This window comes from Triturus cristatus, chromosome 7, assembly GCF_964204655.1.
Source record: "Triturus cristatus chromosome 7, aTriCri1.1, whole genome shotgun sequence".
NCBI lineage: Eukaryota > Metazoa > Chordata > Amphibia > Caudata > Salamandridae > Triturus > Triturus cristatus.
Genome location: NC_140590.1, coordinates 373,335,662 through 373,353,117, shown reverse-complemented (window position 1 = coordinate 373,353,117; position 17,456 = coordinate 373,335,662). Strand labels below are relative to the sequence as shown.

Genomic DNA, 17,456 nt, shown 5'->3' with positions numbered 1-17,456 from the left:
TTGATCCTTGGGGGTCTCCAACTGTGATCGGAGAGGGAGGGGACAGGTTACCGTTGATTACGAATCTCTGTGACCGATTTGGAGGAAGGACCTAAACCATTCAAGAACAGGGCCAACCAGCCCCATCCTGAGTTTGAGGTGTTCAAGTAGTTTTTCGTGGTTGACCATATCGAAAGCTGAGGACAGATCTAGGAGGATTAGGAGACAGGTTTTGCCTTGGTCAAGGGCTTGGAGGGCATCATCCATGATGTGGAGAATGGTGGTTTCAGTGCTGTGCCGAGGCCTGAATCCGGATTAGAAGTCATCTAGTAGGTGGAAGTTGGTGATGTGTTGACTCAGTTGCTGTTGCACATATTTTTCCAGAACTTTAGCTAGGAGTGGGTTATTAGATATAGGTCTGAATTTGTCCGGGGAAGCAGGCTCCAGCGACTTTTTTTTAGGATGGGGAGGACTTGGCCGGCTTTCAGAGAATCAGGTATCGACCCCTGTAGAAGAGAGGCGTTAATTATTGCAGTCCAACTAGGAATGATGGATTGAGCGGCGGCAGCTAGGCAGCTGGAGGGGAGTGGGTCATTAAAGTGGTTGTTCAGGTTTAGGTGCGATAGAATTATCGAGACGGAGTGTTCGTCATACACTTTGAAGTTGGTCCAGTGCGCTTGATTTGTGGGTGATGCCTGTGGGTGCAGCGCTGAGGGAGGGGGCAGATCCGGAAGGGGTTGGGAGTGGGTGGTGGATCTGAGTTTGTTTCCTAGGGTAGTGATTTTGTCGGAGAAAAAGGTGGAGAATTCGTCCTATGAAATGAGGGATTTCTTTAGAAGTTTTGGCCAGTTTGTTTGATTGGTTTTGGACTATTTCGAACAGCTTGTGAGGTCTGTTCTTGGCGTTCCCCAGTTCCGATCTGAAGAATTCTTTTTTTGAGTGGAGTATGTTCCTATTATAGACATTTCTGGCCTTGCGGAGAAGTTTTAAGTGTACGGCTGAGGGGTGCTGCCTCCAGTTTCTTTCTGTCTGCCGGAGGGCTCTCTTTTCATTGTTGAGGGACCCGTTGAACCAGTGGTTTCTGTCTTTGATTTGGGTTCTTTTTAGTTTGAGCGGGGTAAGATCATCATGATTGTTAGTTATGGTCGCCGAGTAGTGATCATGGAGGTCATTGACCGTTGTGATATGCGGGGGGGAGGTCCGACTTGCAGTGAGCCGCCAATTCTCCGTTATTAAGGTTCTGGGTGTCTCTAACCCAACGAATCTAGTTAAAGACTATCTGCCTCTTTACCTCTATATTCAAGGTTCACATTCCTTCCCTGCATTATTGTTTTATCACTGTTTGCTTTCTTTCTTTTTCTCATTCGCTTTTCTGGCTTTCCACCTATTACTCCAAGTCCAAATCTGGCCATGAAACCACAGCTCAAATGAAGCAGTGCCCCCACCCCTCTGAACAGGAACTGAGCAACAGCAGAAACTTTTTTTTTTTTATAGATTTGTTAATCGCACAAATCTTCCCCGAAGGGATATCTGGGTGCTTGATCGGCCCGCAAAGGTCACAGTTCAAAGACAATATTTTTTTTTTTTTTTTTTTTTTTTTTTTGAAACCGTTTATTGCAGTTCGTAAAAGTTACAGGTATGGGCCTACAACCATCCGGCCGGCCGCTAGAATGACAAAAACATATTGCACACATACAGTGAAAGTCTCTAGGCAGTGCAGAGCAGTGAAACAGGAGTAATCAATGGTGCAGGCCACACAGCTCCAAGCCCACAGTACGGTTCCCTTTTCTTGAAACAAAACAACACCAAAAAACCACACCCGCAGGGCAACCCGCGATCCAAAATAACAGCACGTGCTCCATAAGTGGGGGATCCAAACCAGCAGCAGAACTCTGGAGAGGGGAATGGGAATAGATCAGGGACTGGGGGACCGCGCGCCCGCGGCTGAGGGAGGGGGGCCATCTAGGGAGACGGAGCAGGCGAGGCAGCCGGTAGCAGTGGTGGCTCACAAATACCCCCGCGGTAGGCGTTCCAGGGGCCCCAGAGTTTCACCCACGCCCCAGGCTTACCTCTCGCCACATACACCACCTTTTCACGAAACATACACCAATCCATATGCTCTTTCCAGGCCGACACCGCAGGGGGCCTCTGGGATCCCCACAATTGAGCAATGTCGCGCTTGGCTATCATGTATCCCAGAGTCACCCACCGCGTCTGCGGGACCGAATAGTCATTCGGTTCCCATACATTCAGCAAGCATCTCCTCGCTTCAGGCAGCAGCGCAACACGCGTCACCACACGCAGGACCTCATGCACACCACGCCAGAATCGCTCCACCTTCGGGCACTCCCACAGTATATGCATGAAAGTCGCCAACGCACCACAGCCACGCTTACACATTCCGTCACCAGCAAAACCCATACGCAGAAGCCTTGGCCCCGTCACGTAAACCCGGTGAAGGATCTTGAGCTGGACGAAACGAAGGCGAGCCGGGATGGCCACCTCTTTCGGAGAGGCCACCGCGGAAATCCAATCCTCATCGTCCAGCTCCAGCCCGTCGGCAACCCAAGCCTCGCGGAGACTAGTAAGCAGGCACGATCTATCGTTGATCAGTTTTTTGTATATGAGGGAGATCGTGCTGTCCGGGACATGGCCATCTAGGACTCTGTCCTCCAGGGGGGAAGACTCCGGAATGGATGCGACATCCGGGAAGACGGAGCCCAGCGCATGGCGGACCTGTAGGTACCGAAAGTACTCACTGCCCTGCAGCTGGAACTCCGCCTGCAGCATCTCAAAAGTTTTGAATCCCCCCCTCGTCCAGAGATCTCCCACCGTGCTGATTCCGATCGTGTCCCACTTCTCGAAGCCCTTCGACGTCCACAGGGAGCCCAACCTCTCAGACGCATACAGCGGTGACGCCCGGGTCAAACGGTCCTTCCACCCCATAGCTGCATTAGCCGCGTGCCAGACACGCACCATGACACGCGTCGGTCCCGTCAAACGGGAGTCGGGCGCGCCAGCGTAGAGCGCTCGATTGTAATCGCCACCGGGCAGGAGCCTCTTATCCATCTCAAATGCCGGGTTCAAGGCGGGCCCGTAAAGGCCATGATTAATTGCAGCTAGTTGGGAGGCCCAGTAATACCGTTTAATGTCAGGGAGGGCGACCCCCCCATCGTACCACGGGAGCGTCAATTTAGCCAGAGCAATGCGCGGCCTCCCGTCCCAGAACAGGCGCCGCTGGAGGCCCTCCACCTCACGGAAATAGCGTGCCGGGACCAAGTCCATAGTATTCTGGAGGGCGTAGAGGAAGCGTGGCAGGGACATCATTTTAAACAAGGCCGCTCGGCCGAGCGGCGAGAGCGGCAGACGCCGCCAGCGCACCACGTCCTCCCTCAAACGCCGGAGGGGGGGTAACAAATTCCGCTCATAGCGGGCCTCCGGGTCAAGAGTGATATAGATACCCAGGTACCGAAAACCTTGGGAGGCAATCTGGATCGGACAGTCCCGTGGTAGGGCCGGAGCCTCCCCGGAAAGCACATATACACAGGATTTCGCCCAGTTGATGACCAGGCCTGAGTTGCAACCGAATGAACGCAAAACATCAACCAGGACGATCAGTGATTTACGCGGGGAGGCGAGATACAGAAGGATATCGTCAGCATAGAGGGACACACGGTCCTCATGCTCGGGGGTCCAGCGGAGACCACGGATAGAAGGGTGCCACCGCAGCCACTCCGCCAGGGGCTCCAGGGCCAGGGCAAACAGGAGAGGCGACAGGGGGCAGCCCTGTCGCGTACCCCTCCCCAGCGCGAATGGGGCCGAGACTCGCCCATTCACTACCACCTGCGCCAATGGGCCCGAATATAGCAATTTGACCCAGCTAATGAAACCCGGGCCAAACCCGAATTTTGCCAGCATCGCCCAGATGTATGGCCATTCAAGCGTATCAAACGCCATGGTGGCGTCCAAGGACGCCAAGATGGCCGGCTCCCGCACAAATGGGACACGCGCGAGCACCCCGTGCAAGCGCCGCAGATTGAGCGCCGTGTTGCGGTGCGGTATAAAGCCAGATTGGTCTTGGTGGACCAAATCGCCCACCACGCCAACCAACCTGTTGGCCAACACCTTGGCGAGGATTTTGGGCTCCGCGTTCAAAAGCGAAATCGGCCTATAGGATGTGACCCGTTCACGGGGCCTCCCCTCCTTGTGGATCACCACAATTGTGGCTAGACGCTGGTCCGGCGGGAGGGAACCCCGCGAGTGGGCCGCCAGGAACATCGCGCGCAGGTGGGGCGCCAACACATCCGGGCGTAGCTTGTAGAGCTCGATGGGAATACCATTGGGGCCCATGGCCTTGCCGGATGCAACCGAGCGAATAGCCAAGGCAATTTCGTCCGAGGTGGGAGGGGCGTCCAGCGAATCCCTGTCCTCCACCGTTAGGGAGGGCAGTGCGATGTCCCGAAGCAGGGCATGGGAGTCTGCCTCCGAGCAGGGGGAAACCGGGGAGTAGACTTCGCGGAAATAATCCGCGAAGCAGGAGACAATGGCTTCCGGCTCAGTGACACACGCACCATCAACACTCTCAATCAAAGGCACCACACGGCTCGCTCTCTCCCTCTTATCCAACCACGCAATCAATTTGCCAGCCTTATCACCCACATCATACAATCGCCCCTGCTGCTCTCTACTGAGGCCCCTGGCCGCCTCCGTGACGAGGGCCCGATAGGCCGCCTGCTTTAGGTGTAGAACATGCAACTTGTCGTCTGTTACCCCGCTTCCCAGGTCACCCTCCAATTCTGCAATCTCGGCCTCTACCCGGGTCACCTCCTCCCGCTCGCGCCGCCGGGCATGGGAGATAAAGGAGAGGGCCTCCCCTCTAAGGACTACCTTGAAAGCCTCCCACAGGGAGATGGCCGAAGAGACCGACCCCACATTCTCATCGAAATATCGCTGTAGGGATTTGATCAAATCGGCACGAATGGTGGGGTCGCGCAAATACCATGCATTGATTGGGGCCACCCTGCCATCCCCCCTCGGGAAGACATCGAGATGCAACAACAATGGGGAGTGGTCTGAGATACCCCGCGCCAGATGGCGCACCTCCCCCACCCTCCCTGCGTGGGCCGCCGGGACAAGGATGTAATCAAGCCGCGAGAGGCTACCATGGGCACCCGAGTGGAAGGTGTACTGTCGCAATGCAGGATGCTTTAATCGCCAGCAATCCACCAGGCCCAGCGTGTCCAGAAGGCCGGGCAGCCACGCCTGTGCCCGGGGGAGGTCCCTAGGGGGATGGCGATCCATAGACCCAGAGGCTACCGCATTAAAATCCCCTCCAACCACCAGCAGGCCACTCGGAAGGTCCAGAAGGAGGCGCCCCAGGTCCGCAAATGTGGTGGCTTGTAACCCAGGCGGGACGTACACTGATATAAAGATAAACACTCTACCCTCCATTCTTCCCACCAGAACCGTGTAGTGTCCCCTCTCATCATGGCGCACCTCATCAATCTCCAACGGGAGCGAGTTCTTGATCATAATACCCACCCCCCGCGAGCCCGAGGTGAAGCCAGAATGGGCCGCCAAACGATATCCCCGCCGGTTCATTGCATGAAAGGAGTTACCTATAAGGTGCGTCTCCTGCAGGAAGACAACATCTGGTGAAATACGTTTTAAGTACTGCAGGACCACACCACGCTTAATCCTATCCCCCAGGCCGTTAACATTCCATGACAACACAGCCAAATCCCTACCCCCCATCATACGTCGAAACAATCGGTCGTCCCCCATCGAGCATCCTAGAAACAACAACATAGTAGCGGGTTTGCCCTGCGGTGCTAACAAACAACACACCCCCCCCACCCCCCGGTCCCAACAAAACTCCCCCCTCCCTGCACCCCTGCATGAGCCCAGACAGCCCCCCCAAAGTGCAGTGTGCCTGTCGCCCCATAGCTAAAATACTAACTAGTCCCCCAGAGGAGGAGGGAAGCCCCCAACAGACCCCGCACGACCGCCATAGGAGGGGAAAATACGCAATCAATAAATGGTGAAGGAACAACGTCCAGAGCAAGGCCTATGCAGTCACCCCTCAATTCTGCTCCGGCGGGCCCTCCTCGCCAGCCGCGCCCCCCCCGCCCCCCCGGCCCCGATCTCCAGGCAGAGTGTCCAGCCAGTCCCCAGCCGCCTCGGGCCGGTCAAAGAAGTGCGTGCGACCATCCACCTCTACCCTCAGCTTAGCTGGAAAGAGCATTGAGTACTTGAGGTTCAGGTCCCTTAGGCGCCGTTTAACACCAAGAAAGCTCTGCCGCTGCTTCTGGACCGCCGGGGTAAAGTCTGGGTAGAAATGTACCTCCATGTTGTCAAGCTTGACCGGTCCCTGTTGTCTGGAGGTCTGGAGGATAGCATCTCTGTCCCGGAAATTAAAAATCCGGGCAATGAGAGGCCGCGGCGGGGCACCAGTCTTAGGTCTGCCCCCGGGGACCCGGTGAGCACGCTCCACCGCAAAAAGCTTACTCAGCCCCCGGGGCTGGAGGTGGGTCAGGATCAACTCTTCCACGAAAAGATCCGCCGCCTCTGCCTCTCGTCCCTCCGGCACCCCCACAATACGGACATTATTCCTCCGGGCCCGACCCTCGGAGTCCTCCAGTCGCCGGTCCATCAGGGCGCTCGCCTGGCCAAGCCGGCGCACCTCCTTCTGGAGGGCCACCACGTCTGTCGTGAGGCTCGTTGTGGTGTGGGCCAGGGAGTCGACTCGGTCGTTTGTTTTGGACAAGTCTGCCCTCACAAGGCTCACATCCACCAGGACCGAGTCTATTTTTTGCGCTAAGGTGTCGAAACGCTGGTCCACCGAGGCCTTCATCTCTGCGATGGCGCCCATGACGTCCCGGAGGGTCAGATCCACCGGATGAGCGGATGCCTCCGTCGGGCCCACCGGGGATGCACGCGATGTCTCCGGAGAACCCTTCTGGAGCGTGTAGCGGTCCATACTGTTGGCCTGGTGCGCCGTGCCACGGCGGGTCGTCTTCACCTTCGCCCGGTCGCCATCTTGTTTGGTGGACATGCTGGCTCTGCCACCGTCGTGCCAAGCACCCCAAACGGGCCGCTATACCAAGTCACGGGTGCCAGGGGGGGGCAGGGGCGACCACCGAACCGCGGGTCAACCCACCGCCGGCGGGTCAGCCGGGCTCCTGGACAAGGCCACACCACCACACCCCGCTCCGCAGTCCGACCCCGCTTGAGAGCTAGGAGGGCGCAAAAGCGAAAGTGAAAGTGCGGGGTACGCCAGTCGCCCAGCCCCGTTCGCCGCTGTTATTCACTTTGTCCCCGGATCGCCCCACTACTCCAATCCGGGGGGCCGGCGAGGAGAAGGCCACAACCTTCGATCGATGCTCCCACCGGCGTCCGGGGTCCGATTCGAGCCCAAAAAACGGGTGGCGCCTCAGCTCCGGTTCCCCAACACAGTCCCCTCAACAAGGACAGGATATCGCCAGGATTAATTCAGGAGGTCGCGGAGGTCCTCGGGAGCCTCGCACCTACGCGGCCATCTTGGTTGCGCGCTAGGCTCCTCCCCCCAAAGACAATATTAAAGATCAAACAGCAACATTTTCAGAGATTTCTTGACGCAAGGTAGGTCTAAACAGGAACATAGCTGTATGGGTTATTGTTTCCAGTGTTTTGGCTTTGATTGGTCCATAAGATGCAGCCTGAATCCCTGTGGAACTCTGATCAAAAGACCCCTCTAAGGGCGTGCCACTTGGAGTGCTCCGGTAGAGAGGACCAACAATGATGGATGGAAAGAGTTGAATAAATTTCAACCAATCAAAGCATGCCTTTCGAATCGTAACAAGAGCCCCACTATCTCATAGGAGCTGCCAGGCGGCTCGGCCACACCACTCGTCACATTTTGTTACAGTTGTCTGCAAATTGGATGTGCCCTTTTGAATTTTATTTAGGACCCACAATCAATAATGACATGGCGGATAACACTCAAGGACTTAAACGGTGTCCTCTGTTCCACTCACATCCGGCTGAAGCCCATCAGTAGTTGTGGGCGTGATATGCCCCCCTGTCCCCTTTTTCCTTTTCTGCCCCAGTTGCAACCTTTGCTAATCCCCTTAGGACTGACAGATGGAAGTAGCGTCTTTAATTCCGTTTAGGAGGGATCAGTGCCTGGACTTGAGATGCGAATCCTTGCACGGTTTCATGCACCCTGAATTTGGCAGGACAAAAAGACGAGGAATTACGGAATAACATATGGAAATTGGTCTGGTAATGACAATTTCCCCGTGTTATTTCCCATCCCACTGCACCTGTTGGAGATGACTTATATTCCAGTGGTGTTACCCCTTCAAATGTTCAAATGTAAAGTACACCATTTGATGCCACATCCCTTCACGGCCAGACTACCTATACAGAGCCACAGACATTTTATTGTTCTTAAAGCAGTGCGTCAACAAGGACTTTCTTGTAAGCACATGAAATCCACTTCAAATGGGTACTTCCAAGCATTCAAACATCTCTGAAGCTAGGAAAAAACGTAAAGTAATTCTAACCTCTGGTGAATCAAAGAAATCGAGTGTGCTTTGAAAACACTTGTGCTTTAAATGCATTATTTATGTGAAACCTCCCATTGCCCTCGTATGTTGTCGGCTAAAATGACAGCATCTAGGATTAAACTTTTTGGCAAGAGGCGAGATGCTGTCAATTGCATTTTTATCGTTCTAATTTTAATACGAACCTGGGATTTGTCAGCTCTGTGCAGCCGAACATCAGCGTACTTTCCACATTCAACAAAACATTGCGGCAGCAAATCCAGTACACAGTGTTGCGGAGTTGTGTAGAGCAGAGTGGAGTGGCATAAAGCGTGTTGCGTAGAGTGTTGTAGAGTGGCGAAGAGTAAATTGCCGTAGAGTGGAGTGGCATAAAGTGGAGTAGTGTAGGAGAGTGAAATGGCATACATGGAGTAGAGTGTGCCATAGAATAGAGTGGAGAAGAGTGTTGTAGAGTGGAATAGTGTTGTAGAGTGTTACAGAGTGGAGTACAGTGGAGTAGAGTGTCATAGAGTGGAGTATCATAGAGTAGAGTGTCGTACAGAGGCCTAGAGTGAAGTGTCGTAAAGTACAGTGAGTCAGAGTAGATTGGCGTAGAGTGCATTGGTTTTGAGTAAAGTGGTGTAGAGTGCATTGACGTAGAGTGCAGTGACGTAAAGTGCAGTGGTGTTTAGTAGTGTGGTGCAGGGTAGAGTGGAGTGGCAGTGTTTCAACGTAGAATGGCATAGTGTGGAATGGTGCAAGATAGAGTGGAGCAGCATAGAGTAATGGCATAGAGTACAGTGTTGCAGAGTAGAGTGGCATAGAGTGCAGTGTTGCAGAGTAGAGTGGCATAGAGTGGACTGGTGCAGAGTAGAGTGGGGTAAAGTGCACTGGCATAGAGTACAGTGGTGCAGAGTAGAGTAGAAAGGCATTGAATGAAGTGGCGTAAAGTGTTGCACCAGACGTCAGCAGTGGTAAAGCCAGCCCTGGTGATAGGCGATTGTTGTTTCAGTGGAACATGTTCACCTATGTCATTGTTGACAACACGCACATCCACCAAATAGTATAAAAACTGTGTTTTGACATAAGGAGGATGTTTAAGGCTGTGCTGTAAATAATGTAGTTGGTTTCCAGGCTCCGGTTTGTAGCTTTCTGGAAAGCAGTAATCTGTGTTGTCTGGGTTTTTATGGCTACTGCTGTGCATGTTGTACATACTGAGGCTATTGCTCATTAAGTGCAGTTGTGTAGGCTACCCCTTTTGGCTTGCCAATGCGTGCTATTATTAAAAGGGTTTGGTACTCAGGCTCGCTGTCTGTAATGAATAAGATCATTAGACATTCACTAGAGGGTCACATTAAGCAAAACCCAACAGTGCTTTGATAGAAGAACCTTGACATGAATGTTTGTTGCTACAGAATGTGCATGCACCTCCTCCTGCAGGCCTCTTTTAAGGGTAATGTTACAGCCTTGTAAACTGAAGCATAGAAGGTGGACAAGCAGGTTCCATTGGAAAGAGTAATCTCCATTCTACTTGCTTACCTATAAACACTCTCACTTTGAAGTCACAGAAAGAAAAGTAAACTCCAAGCCCCCCTTATGAGATGGATCCTGACATTTAACCTTTGTGTTTAAATCCACAGCAAATGTGACAAGATAGGAACAAGATTTAAAGGCCTGTTTACAGAAAGTGAGATCTCGGAAGGATACAGTAGACAAGGTTTTGGCAAGGGAAGGGACTAACTCAAGCTGGACAGCCTAAAACAAATAGAGCCAGCAAATAGAAAGCAAGGAAATATGAGTTACAAAGCCAGTGGTAAGCAATGGACAGAATGCATTCCCAGGGAAGCTTTCTGAATGTCACCAAGATGCCTGGTATGCTTCGACCTAGAAAATGGCATCCAGCCCTCTGGGGAAATGCCGGATGGAATTAAAGGCCAGTACGGCCCTCTGTGACATTGTACACAGTAATCTTGTCAGGCACAAATATCATGGTATTAACACTGTTTAAAAATAATGCCCCACTAGGTGTAGATTTTCTATCATTAACAGCAATGGGGCAATATTAATGCAGATTATATTTAGGACACAAGTTTAATGTCAAAAAATATCCTGAAAACAAAATTTGGTACCAAACCACTGGGGCAGACAAGCTAAACTGTCTGATATAACATGTTGCACAAAGTGACGGTTTTCTGCTTTCAGAATCAGTTCCACACTTCAATAAAAAGTTGATATTTTTATTTAACTGGAGGAATTACCCTTCTTTTTCAGCTGAATGTACCCAGTCCGAATATAATATGGCCATAACCGGTTCTGCCATATACCATTTTTAAGTGGTATCACTAAAATGTACACAAGGATGGTCAGTTTACACATGACTGAGGCCAGCCACAAGTGTCTGGTCCTAAAATCCCATTTACAGAATGCCACACTAGCTGTAGGCTCACTCTAGAGGCCGCTGTCTACATTAAAGAGCATTTTGACGGCGTGACGCAGCTTCAGGATGAGAAGCATAATCCAGAAGGAGCCTTAACTGGGCAAGAGACAGGAGGTGGAATCTGGATGCTGAGTGTGAGACACACCTTGTTCAAAAGTGTTGAGCAGAAAGGTAAAAGTCACAGGCTCTCAAGCAGCAAGACAGTTGGATGAATAAAGAGGTTGAGGGACCTGGCGGTACTTTAAAAGGGATGGATGGAAGTTGATTGAATTATTCTGGAAACCACCATTAATTACAGATGGGGATCCACCATACGCAATCAATCCTTGTCCAATCCCAATAGTGATAGCCTAGCCCACAATGTTAGGCCTTTTTCTCTTGTATCTTTCTATAGATCCATGAAAAGGGGGCTCTAAGGGGATAGCGGTTCCAGTAATATTAGTTAAAGCACATGTGACAATACAGATGAAGTTCAGAGGTGTGTTAGAGACTGAGGTTCCAGAGAGCATTCGATGTAAGAGGTGGTTGCTATGTGCGGTGCAAATGTGACAACTCATCAAGAGACCCCACGTTTCTTCTTGAGCCCTCCATTCTCTCCACCTCCTTTCCAAAGCCCAAGACTGTTTGTCCCAGAACAGGTGCTGGTGCGCCCCAAGTCTTGTAGACGTGACACATAAGGACCTTCAATACTCTCACACAGGCTTTATCATTGGGGTCCAAATGTGGGCTGATGGGCAAGGTTCTGTACACATGCAATGTCAGGAATATGAGGACAATGCAAACATGTAAATTACATTGCATTTGCCTCATTCTTGAGTCATGGTAAGTGTATGTGAATGTATATGAGGGTATATGTAAAGCACTATCCTAGGATGAGAGCAACGGAATGCGGAACACCGACATGCGCCCAGAAAACCAGAAATGATCATTGCCATGGAGAAGCATGTGAGGAGGTGCTTCCTAATGTTGGGTGTGCAAAGACAATGTTCTGCATTCTGCTGGTTCGATGTCATAAATAGCACTTGCCTTTCCAATGTTCCACCGACATTTGTACTGATGAATTTGTGCTGGTCAGTCAGTGCGAATTTCGTTTGCACACTTCTTAGACAGAGCAACTACTGGTGCAAAATTATACCGGCTCTGGGTCAAGTTATGTAGTCTGTAAATGATGTAAAAATTTACTAGCACAACAAATTAATTCTATAGTTGCTATGAAAAATGTGTTTGGTAATGGCCCTAACCTCTGACACCAGTCCCAAGGTTTAGCTTAATAAGTGGCACCTTCCAGTAACAAATGGGCTTTGCGATGTATTGCCAGTACCTCACTCAGTTTTGGCAAAAATCTTCCACATTAAGGGCCTTATTGAGATGAGGCCTGGAAAGCCTCTGACTGCAGGTTGGAGGCTTTCCGAGCCTCATCACGGTTTCAATCCCGACCGCCTAATTACAATTTAGGCAGTCAGAATTGAAGCTGGCCAGTCATTCCTGCTGGATTCTAACGGGCTCCAGGAGCCGTCGGCTCGTCAGAGACTGGCCCGTAATCCCGATGGACGGCGTTTCCGCCGTTGGGATTACAGTGCTTGGGTTCCGACAGCCTTTCCATGCCGAGCTTTCCGACATGGAAAGCCTGTAGGAAAGTGAGTTTGGGGCCCCTAGCGGGCCCCCTTCTCCTTGCTGCCTCCGGTTGGGGGCAAAGGGAGCACCTATAGTCGCCCCTGTTAATCCCTGCACTGTGTGACAGACACCTTGAGGTGCCTGCCATGGGGTGCAGGGATTAACACAATCTCCCCTTTCTCTATGGAAGCTTGTGCTTTGGCCGGTTTACGGCCGCTGCACAAGCTCCCATGGAGCAATGGGAGTATGCGACCGCACTATGTGTGGTCGCATTGTAATTACGGTGTCGGGATCACCGACGGAAGGTCGGTCGGTCCCAAGATCACGACGGTGTCGATCGGAGGCAACTCCAACTGACATAGCCCAAAGTCTTGCCCTAGCGTACAAAGGTAGTCAGCTCAAACGAGAGAGTGGGTGCATCAGAGATGGCAAGTTCAGGCGTGTGGAGCACACCCTGCCATTTTTATTCTTGTTTTTGCATTCTGATGCTTTTAGTTTTTTTGCTCCTGTGTTCTTACATGACTACGAAGACCATAATACTAACAATAACAAGCATTGACAAAGTCAAAAGATCTGGTTTGGCAAGCCTACTGCAACAGACATTAAAAGTGTAAACGTTGTAAAAAGAGAAATGCTACAGTCTCTAGGTGGAGTGTATATATTTGAATGCAAAAATAAATTAAAACAAAATTAAATGAAAGCAGAATTAAAAGCAGAGATTGGCCTAACTCTTGGTATTGGCGTACATTATTTTTAGGCTGATGTGCACAAGCAAAATTCCATCATTCACAGTGAAGAGAGCCAATTGCTGAAATGGATTGACCCATTGCTTCACGCTGTATGCTGTGGTGGGTGGAAGCTAAATGTGAATGACACTTGAACCAAACAATAGGAGAAGAGGGATGACTTAAGGCTCCTTATACGTGTACATGTAAATGTATGTATTTTTATCATTATTTTTTGGGAAAACCTGAAGTTAGTGAGACAGCTAATGCTGTTTCTAGGCTGGACCTAAAAATGATGGGACAGATTTAACCTGGCAAGAGGAAATTTCAGACCTCTGAGATGTTTTTTTCCTTGCACTAGCTATATACTGTTTGGGATCTTTCAGTCTCATGTTACTGAGACCGTAAATACAAACCACCTACCCTCATGTTAACTCACAAACCTTCCTGCAGCTTTCTAACAACAGTTCTCTTCAGTTTTCTTCACGTAGTTGAATAATACTACAGCCAGTTTAGTATGCAAATATTCACCAGGAGATGCCCACCTTTTGCCTTCAGTGTCCTAACATGATCCACAACACTCTGAAAAAATATTTTTTCTGTCACAAAAGACTTGTCTCACTTCTCATGTCTGACATTCATATACGATGGCCCTCGTGGGACAGCACGTGCTGCACCATTTAAGTCAGGGTCACAGGCAGGTGCTTGGTAAGGACTTTACAGCACTTTGTTTTTCCTCTCATAGTGTCACTGCTGCTCATATTATTCTGGGAAACAATGTGTTTTTCCCCCGAGTATCAATGCTTGCCCACTAGAAGTATGATGTTCCTCTTGGCATTTGAAAGGCTTTCTCTGCTCTCTCACCCACTGGGCTGTTTAACCCTTGGGGAAAAAAGGCAGAAGCTAAGAAACTACATTTTATTTTGCATTTCACTAGTCTGTCAGGTACACTAAAACACATCCGCATTCCTAGCTTTTAAGCCAACGAGCATGTTGCATTGTGGGCCTTGTATTTTACAGTTACACTTTTTTATGAGTTGAAAGCCCCAGCATGCAACGTGATGTTGGCTAAAATGCCAGACCTGCAGAAGATGTTACACATAACATGGAGCCACTTAAAACATACAACAAAGGTAAGCTCTGCTCACATATTTTGCGAGGGTTCACTCTCTTTTTCACGTCATTAAAAAACTGAGCATTGGCAATTCAAATTTTTCTATCTTTTGTGTAGTAGAAAGTTTTATACCGGGTTTCACAACACAACAAAGGTACCACATGGACAGCAGCAAAGAAGCTTTCTTTAACACAAAGAATAAGTAAAAGGGCAGGTGGCATGGCAGCAGAAAGAGGAACATCACGTATACAAGACTGGTACAACGCAGGCAGCTAAGTGAAAAGAGGATAAGGGACTGTTGTACACTTTCCGAAAACATACATAAACACACAAGAAGGACAGCATATGGGTAAGAAAGAACCAAACCTTTAATAGAATTCCCATACATTCATGTGACATACAGAGCGGTGACACCCCACCTACCTAGTGTGGCATAGTTAATAGTGGGTCCACCTCCAGCACTGTAAACATCAGCGAGTACTACTCTTCACTTGTTGTACCATCCCCTGGTTACCGGATCTGGTTAGGGTATGTCACTCATGTCAACATTTATGTTCTCAGTTACATTCTCCGACCTCTATTAAAAGTTTGTGTTGGGGAACTAAAATGTTTTATGCTGGTATCTCCCTATCACAAATTTAAAAGAAGAGGGTAGATCCACTGACTCTGCTTCTCTTTTCTGTCAGCATGGTTTGGCACGCCAATATTGTCCCAACTATCTCATGACTACAAACACCTCACATCGAATACTGTGAAAAGTCCTTGTTCATGGGGCATGCTGTGCAAGTGCATTGTCTATAATCTTTTTTAATCATAAGGTGCGAAAACACCTCCATTGTGCAGTAGAAACACCCCTTCTTCACAGAACAGGCCAACTTAGGGCAGAAATATGCAAGCTTCTCCCCTTCAAGGGGTAAATATAAATAGATCAGCAGCGGTGCAAGCTTCCTGCATCACAGGACACTTACTCATCAGGCAGCAGCAGTGCAAGCTTCCTGCATCACAGGACACTCACTCATCAGGCAGCAGCAGTGCAAGTGTTGCTTCCTCACAGGATTGGTACAGGATGGCAGTAGCACAGCAAGCTTCCCACTCTCACAGACATTAACAAGTGCAACCTCCAGTTCCCAGTAGAACAGCTCGAACAGGGCAGACCAGTACAAGCGGTCATTGGTCAGTGGACATGTACACTTCAGGCATGAGTGACATGCAGGTTAGAGACAGCGCTTTGGAGCGGGTGCTTTACTCATTGAGGGGAATGTAGGAGTGGACGAGTGAGTAGATTTGCAAGTTCTGATACCATTCTCAGTTAAGTGCTATTACAAGTCAATATCCTGAAAGTGCCAGGTTTTCCACATATTGAAAAGTAGACGTTAAGAAGCAGGTCCCTCTTATTTGCAGCAGCCCAACCACAGCCTACGTGACTATGCTCTATACCGGCGAAAACCTCTCAGAAAAGGTTTTGAATGCAAGTGAGCCAGGTGCTGTGAAATTCCAGCCTTGGTGCTGCCACTGTTCAAAGTGCTGAGAGCTGCCAGTGCGTGTTCACCTGCTAGGAGCTGCTCAGTGTGCTAGAGCTGAAATGCTTTAGAAATTTCAAAGTGTAGGGCGTGTCAAACTAAAGTATATTATGGTTATATGAACAGTACTTACAAACGTGGAAAACCATCGGCAGTGAAGTAAACCAATCCCTGTGATCGCACACATACACTAGCCATTCTTGAAAATAATAAGCAGAAATCTTTGACCCAGAGTCAAGGCTCATGTGAAAAAACACAAGTGCACGGATACCATGGACTATGCTAAGCAACGATTGCGCTCTATCATGTCATGGTAGGTGTATGATGCATACATATATATTGTACAAAAAAAGCTAAGTAACAGCAAACCAATCTCCTCTTTAACATACATGTGAGGACACTGAATGATTGAGTACTCACCGTAATGATCTCCAGCACCTCAGTCTTGCTGATCTCCCCGTTCCTGTCCACATCGAAAAGGGAGAAGGCCCACTCAAGCTTAAGATTGGTCTTGCCAGAGGAGGTGAGGTGCAGGGCAATGATGTACTCACGGAAGTCCAGCGTGCCATCATCATTGGTGTCGAAGCTCCTGAAGACGTGGTGGGCGTATGTCTTGGGATCAGAGTCGGGGAAGAAGTTGGCATAGATTTTCTCAAAGTCTGTCTGGCTGATCCTGCCATCGGGGCACTGCTTCTTGAAGCTCTCATACCACTTGCAGAGCTCGTCCTCTGTGTACCGCGTGTTCATTTTCAGCTCATCCAATACTTCCTTGGAGAGAGCCCCACTTTTACTGTTCCCCATGCTTCGAACTCTGATGTTTTGTCTTTTGAACTGCTGTCCTTCCTTCCTATTTTCTTTTTTCCTCTTCCTTCTTTGACTTTATTTTATTTCATTCAATTTTCTTCTGTTCTGTTTTCTTGCTTTAACCTGCTTTCCCTTATCCCTTTTCTCTCTTGCGATACCAGACAAAGTAAGGTTGCACTTCTACCTGCCCCTTGTTTTATAGATCTCTGGGTGGTGTATTACATTAGCAGGTGGGTGGAGACAGGAGAGCTAGAGAAGGAGGAGGGATGTTGCCAGTTTCTCGCTGCCACCACTTCTGCTGTACATTTCTCCCCACCTCCTGTCGTGTGCTTGAGAGCAGGATTAGTGATCTTCTTATCTCAGTTGAAGGAAGATTTTTGTCTCTGAGCTGCTTTGCTCATCTCCTTCTGTCCTCTCAGGTCATTCACTTCCCTCCTTTTGTGCTTTGAAAACTCTGTCAATGTTGGCATGTCTTTCACCCCCCTCTCTCTTTAAAATTAATCTTCCTATTTGATCTCTCTCCTGTATTATAAACATGCATAAAGCACACCATGCTATGAGGACACTCAGATCTACATCTGCTAACCTCCTAAAAGTGCCTGGTTTCAAATTGAAAACTAGGGGAGGGAAAACTGGTACGGTGTTAGGTGCAAAGGCTTGGAAATTTATGCCAAACAAACTGAGATCGATGGAATCAGAAATGCAGTCTAGGAAAGTTCTAAAGACCTGGATCTACGG

General features: G+C 49.7%; 1 protein-coding gene across 1 annotated transcript in view; it reads right to left on the bottom strand.

Annotated features, from left to right (window-relative positions):
* The window catches only part of LOC146809705 (visinin-like), a 71,829-nt gene extending 54,836 nt beyond the window's left edge, over positions 1–16,993 (bottom strand). Inside the window, exon 1 of the mRNA XM_085616543.1 lies at positions 16,335–16,993. Within this exon, the coding sequence (XP_085472669.1) occupies positions 16,335–16,715 (381 nt within the window). The 5' untranslated portion in view covers positions 16,716–16,993. The remainder of the gene's footprint in view (positions 1–16,334) is intronic.
* Positions 16,994–17,456: the final 463 nt, after the last annotated feature.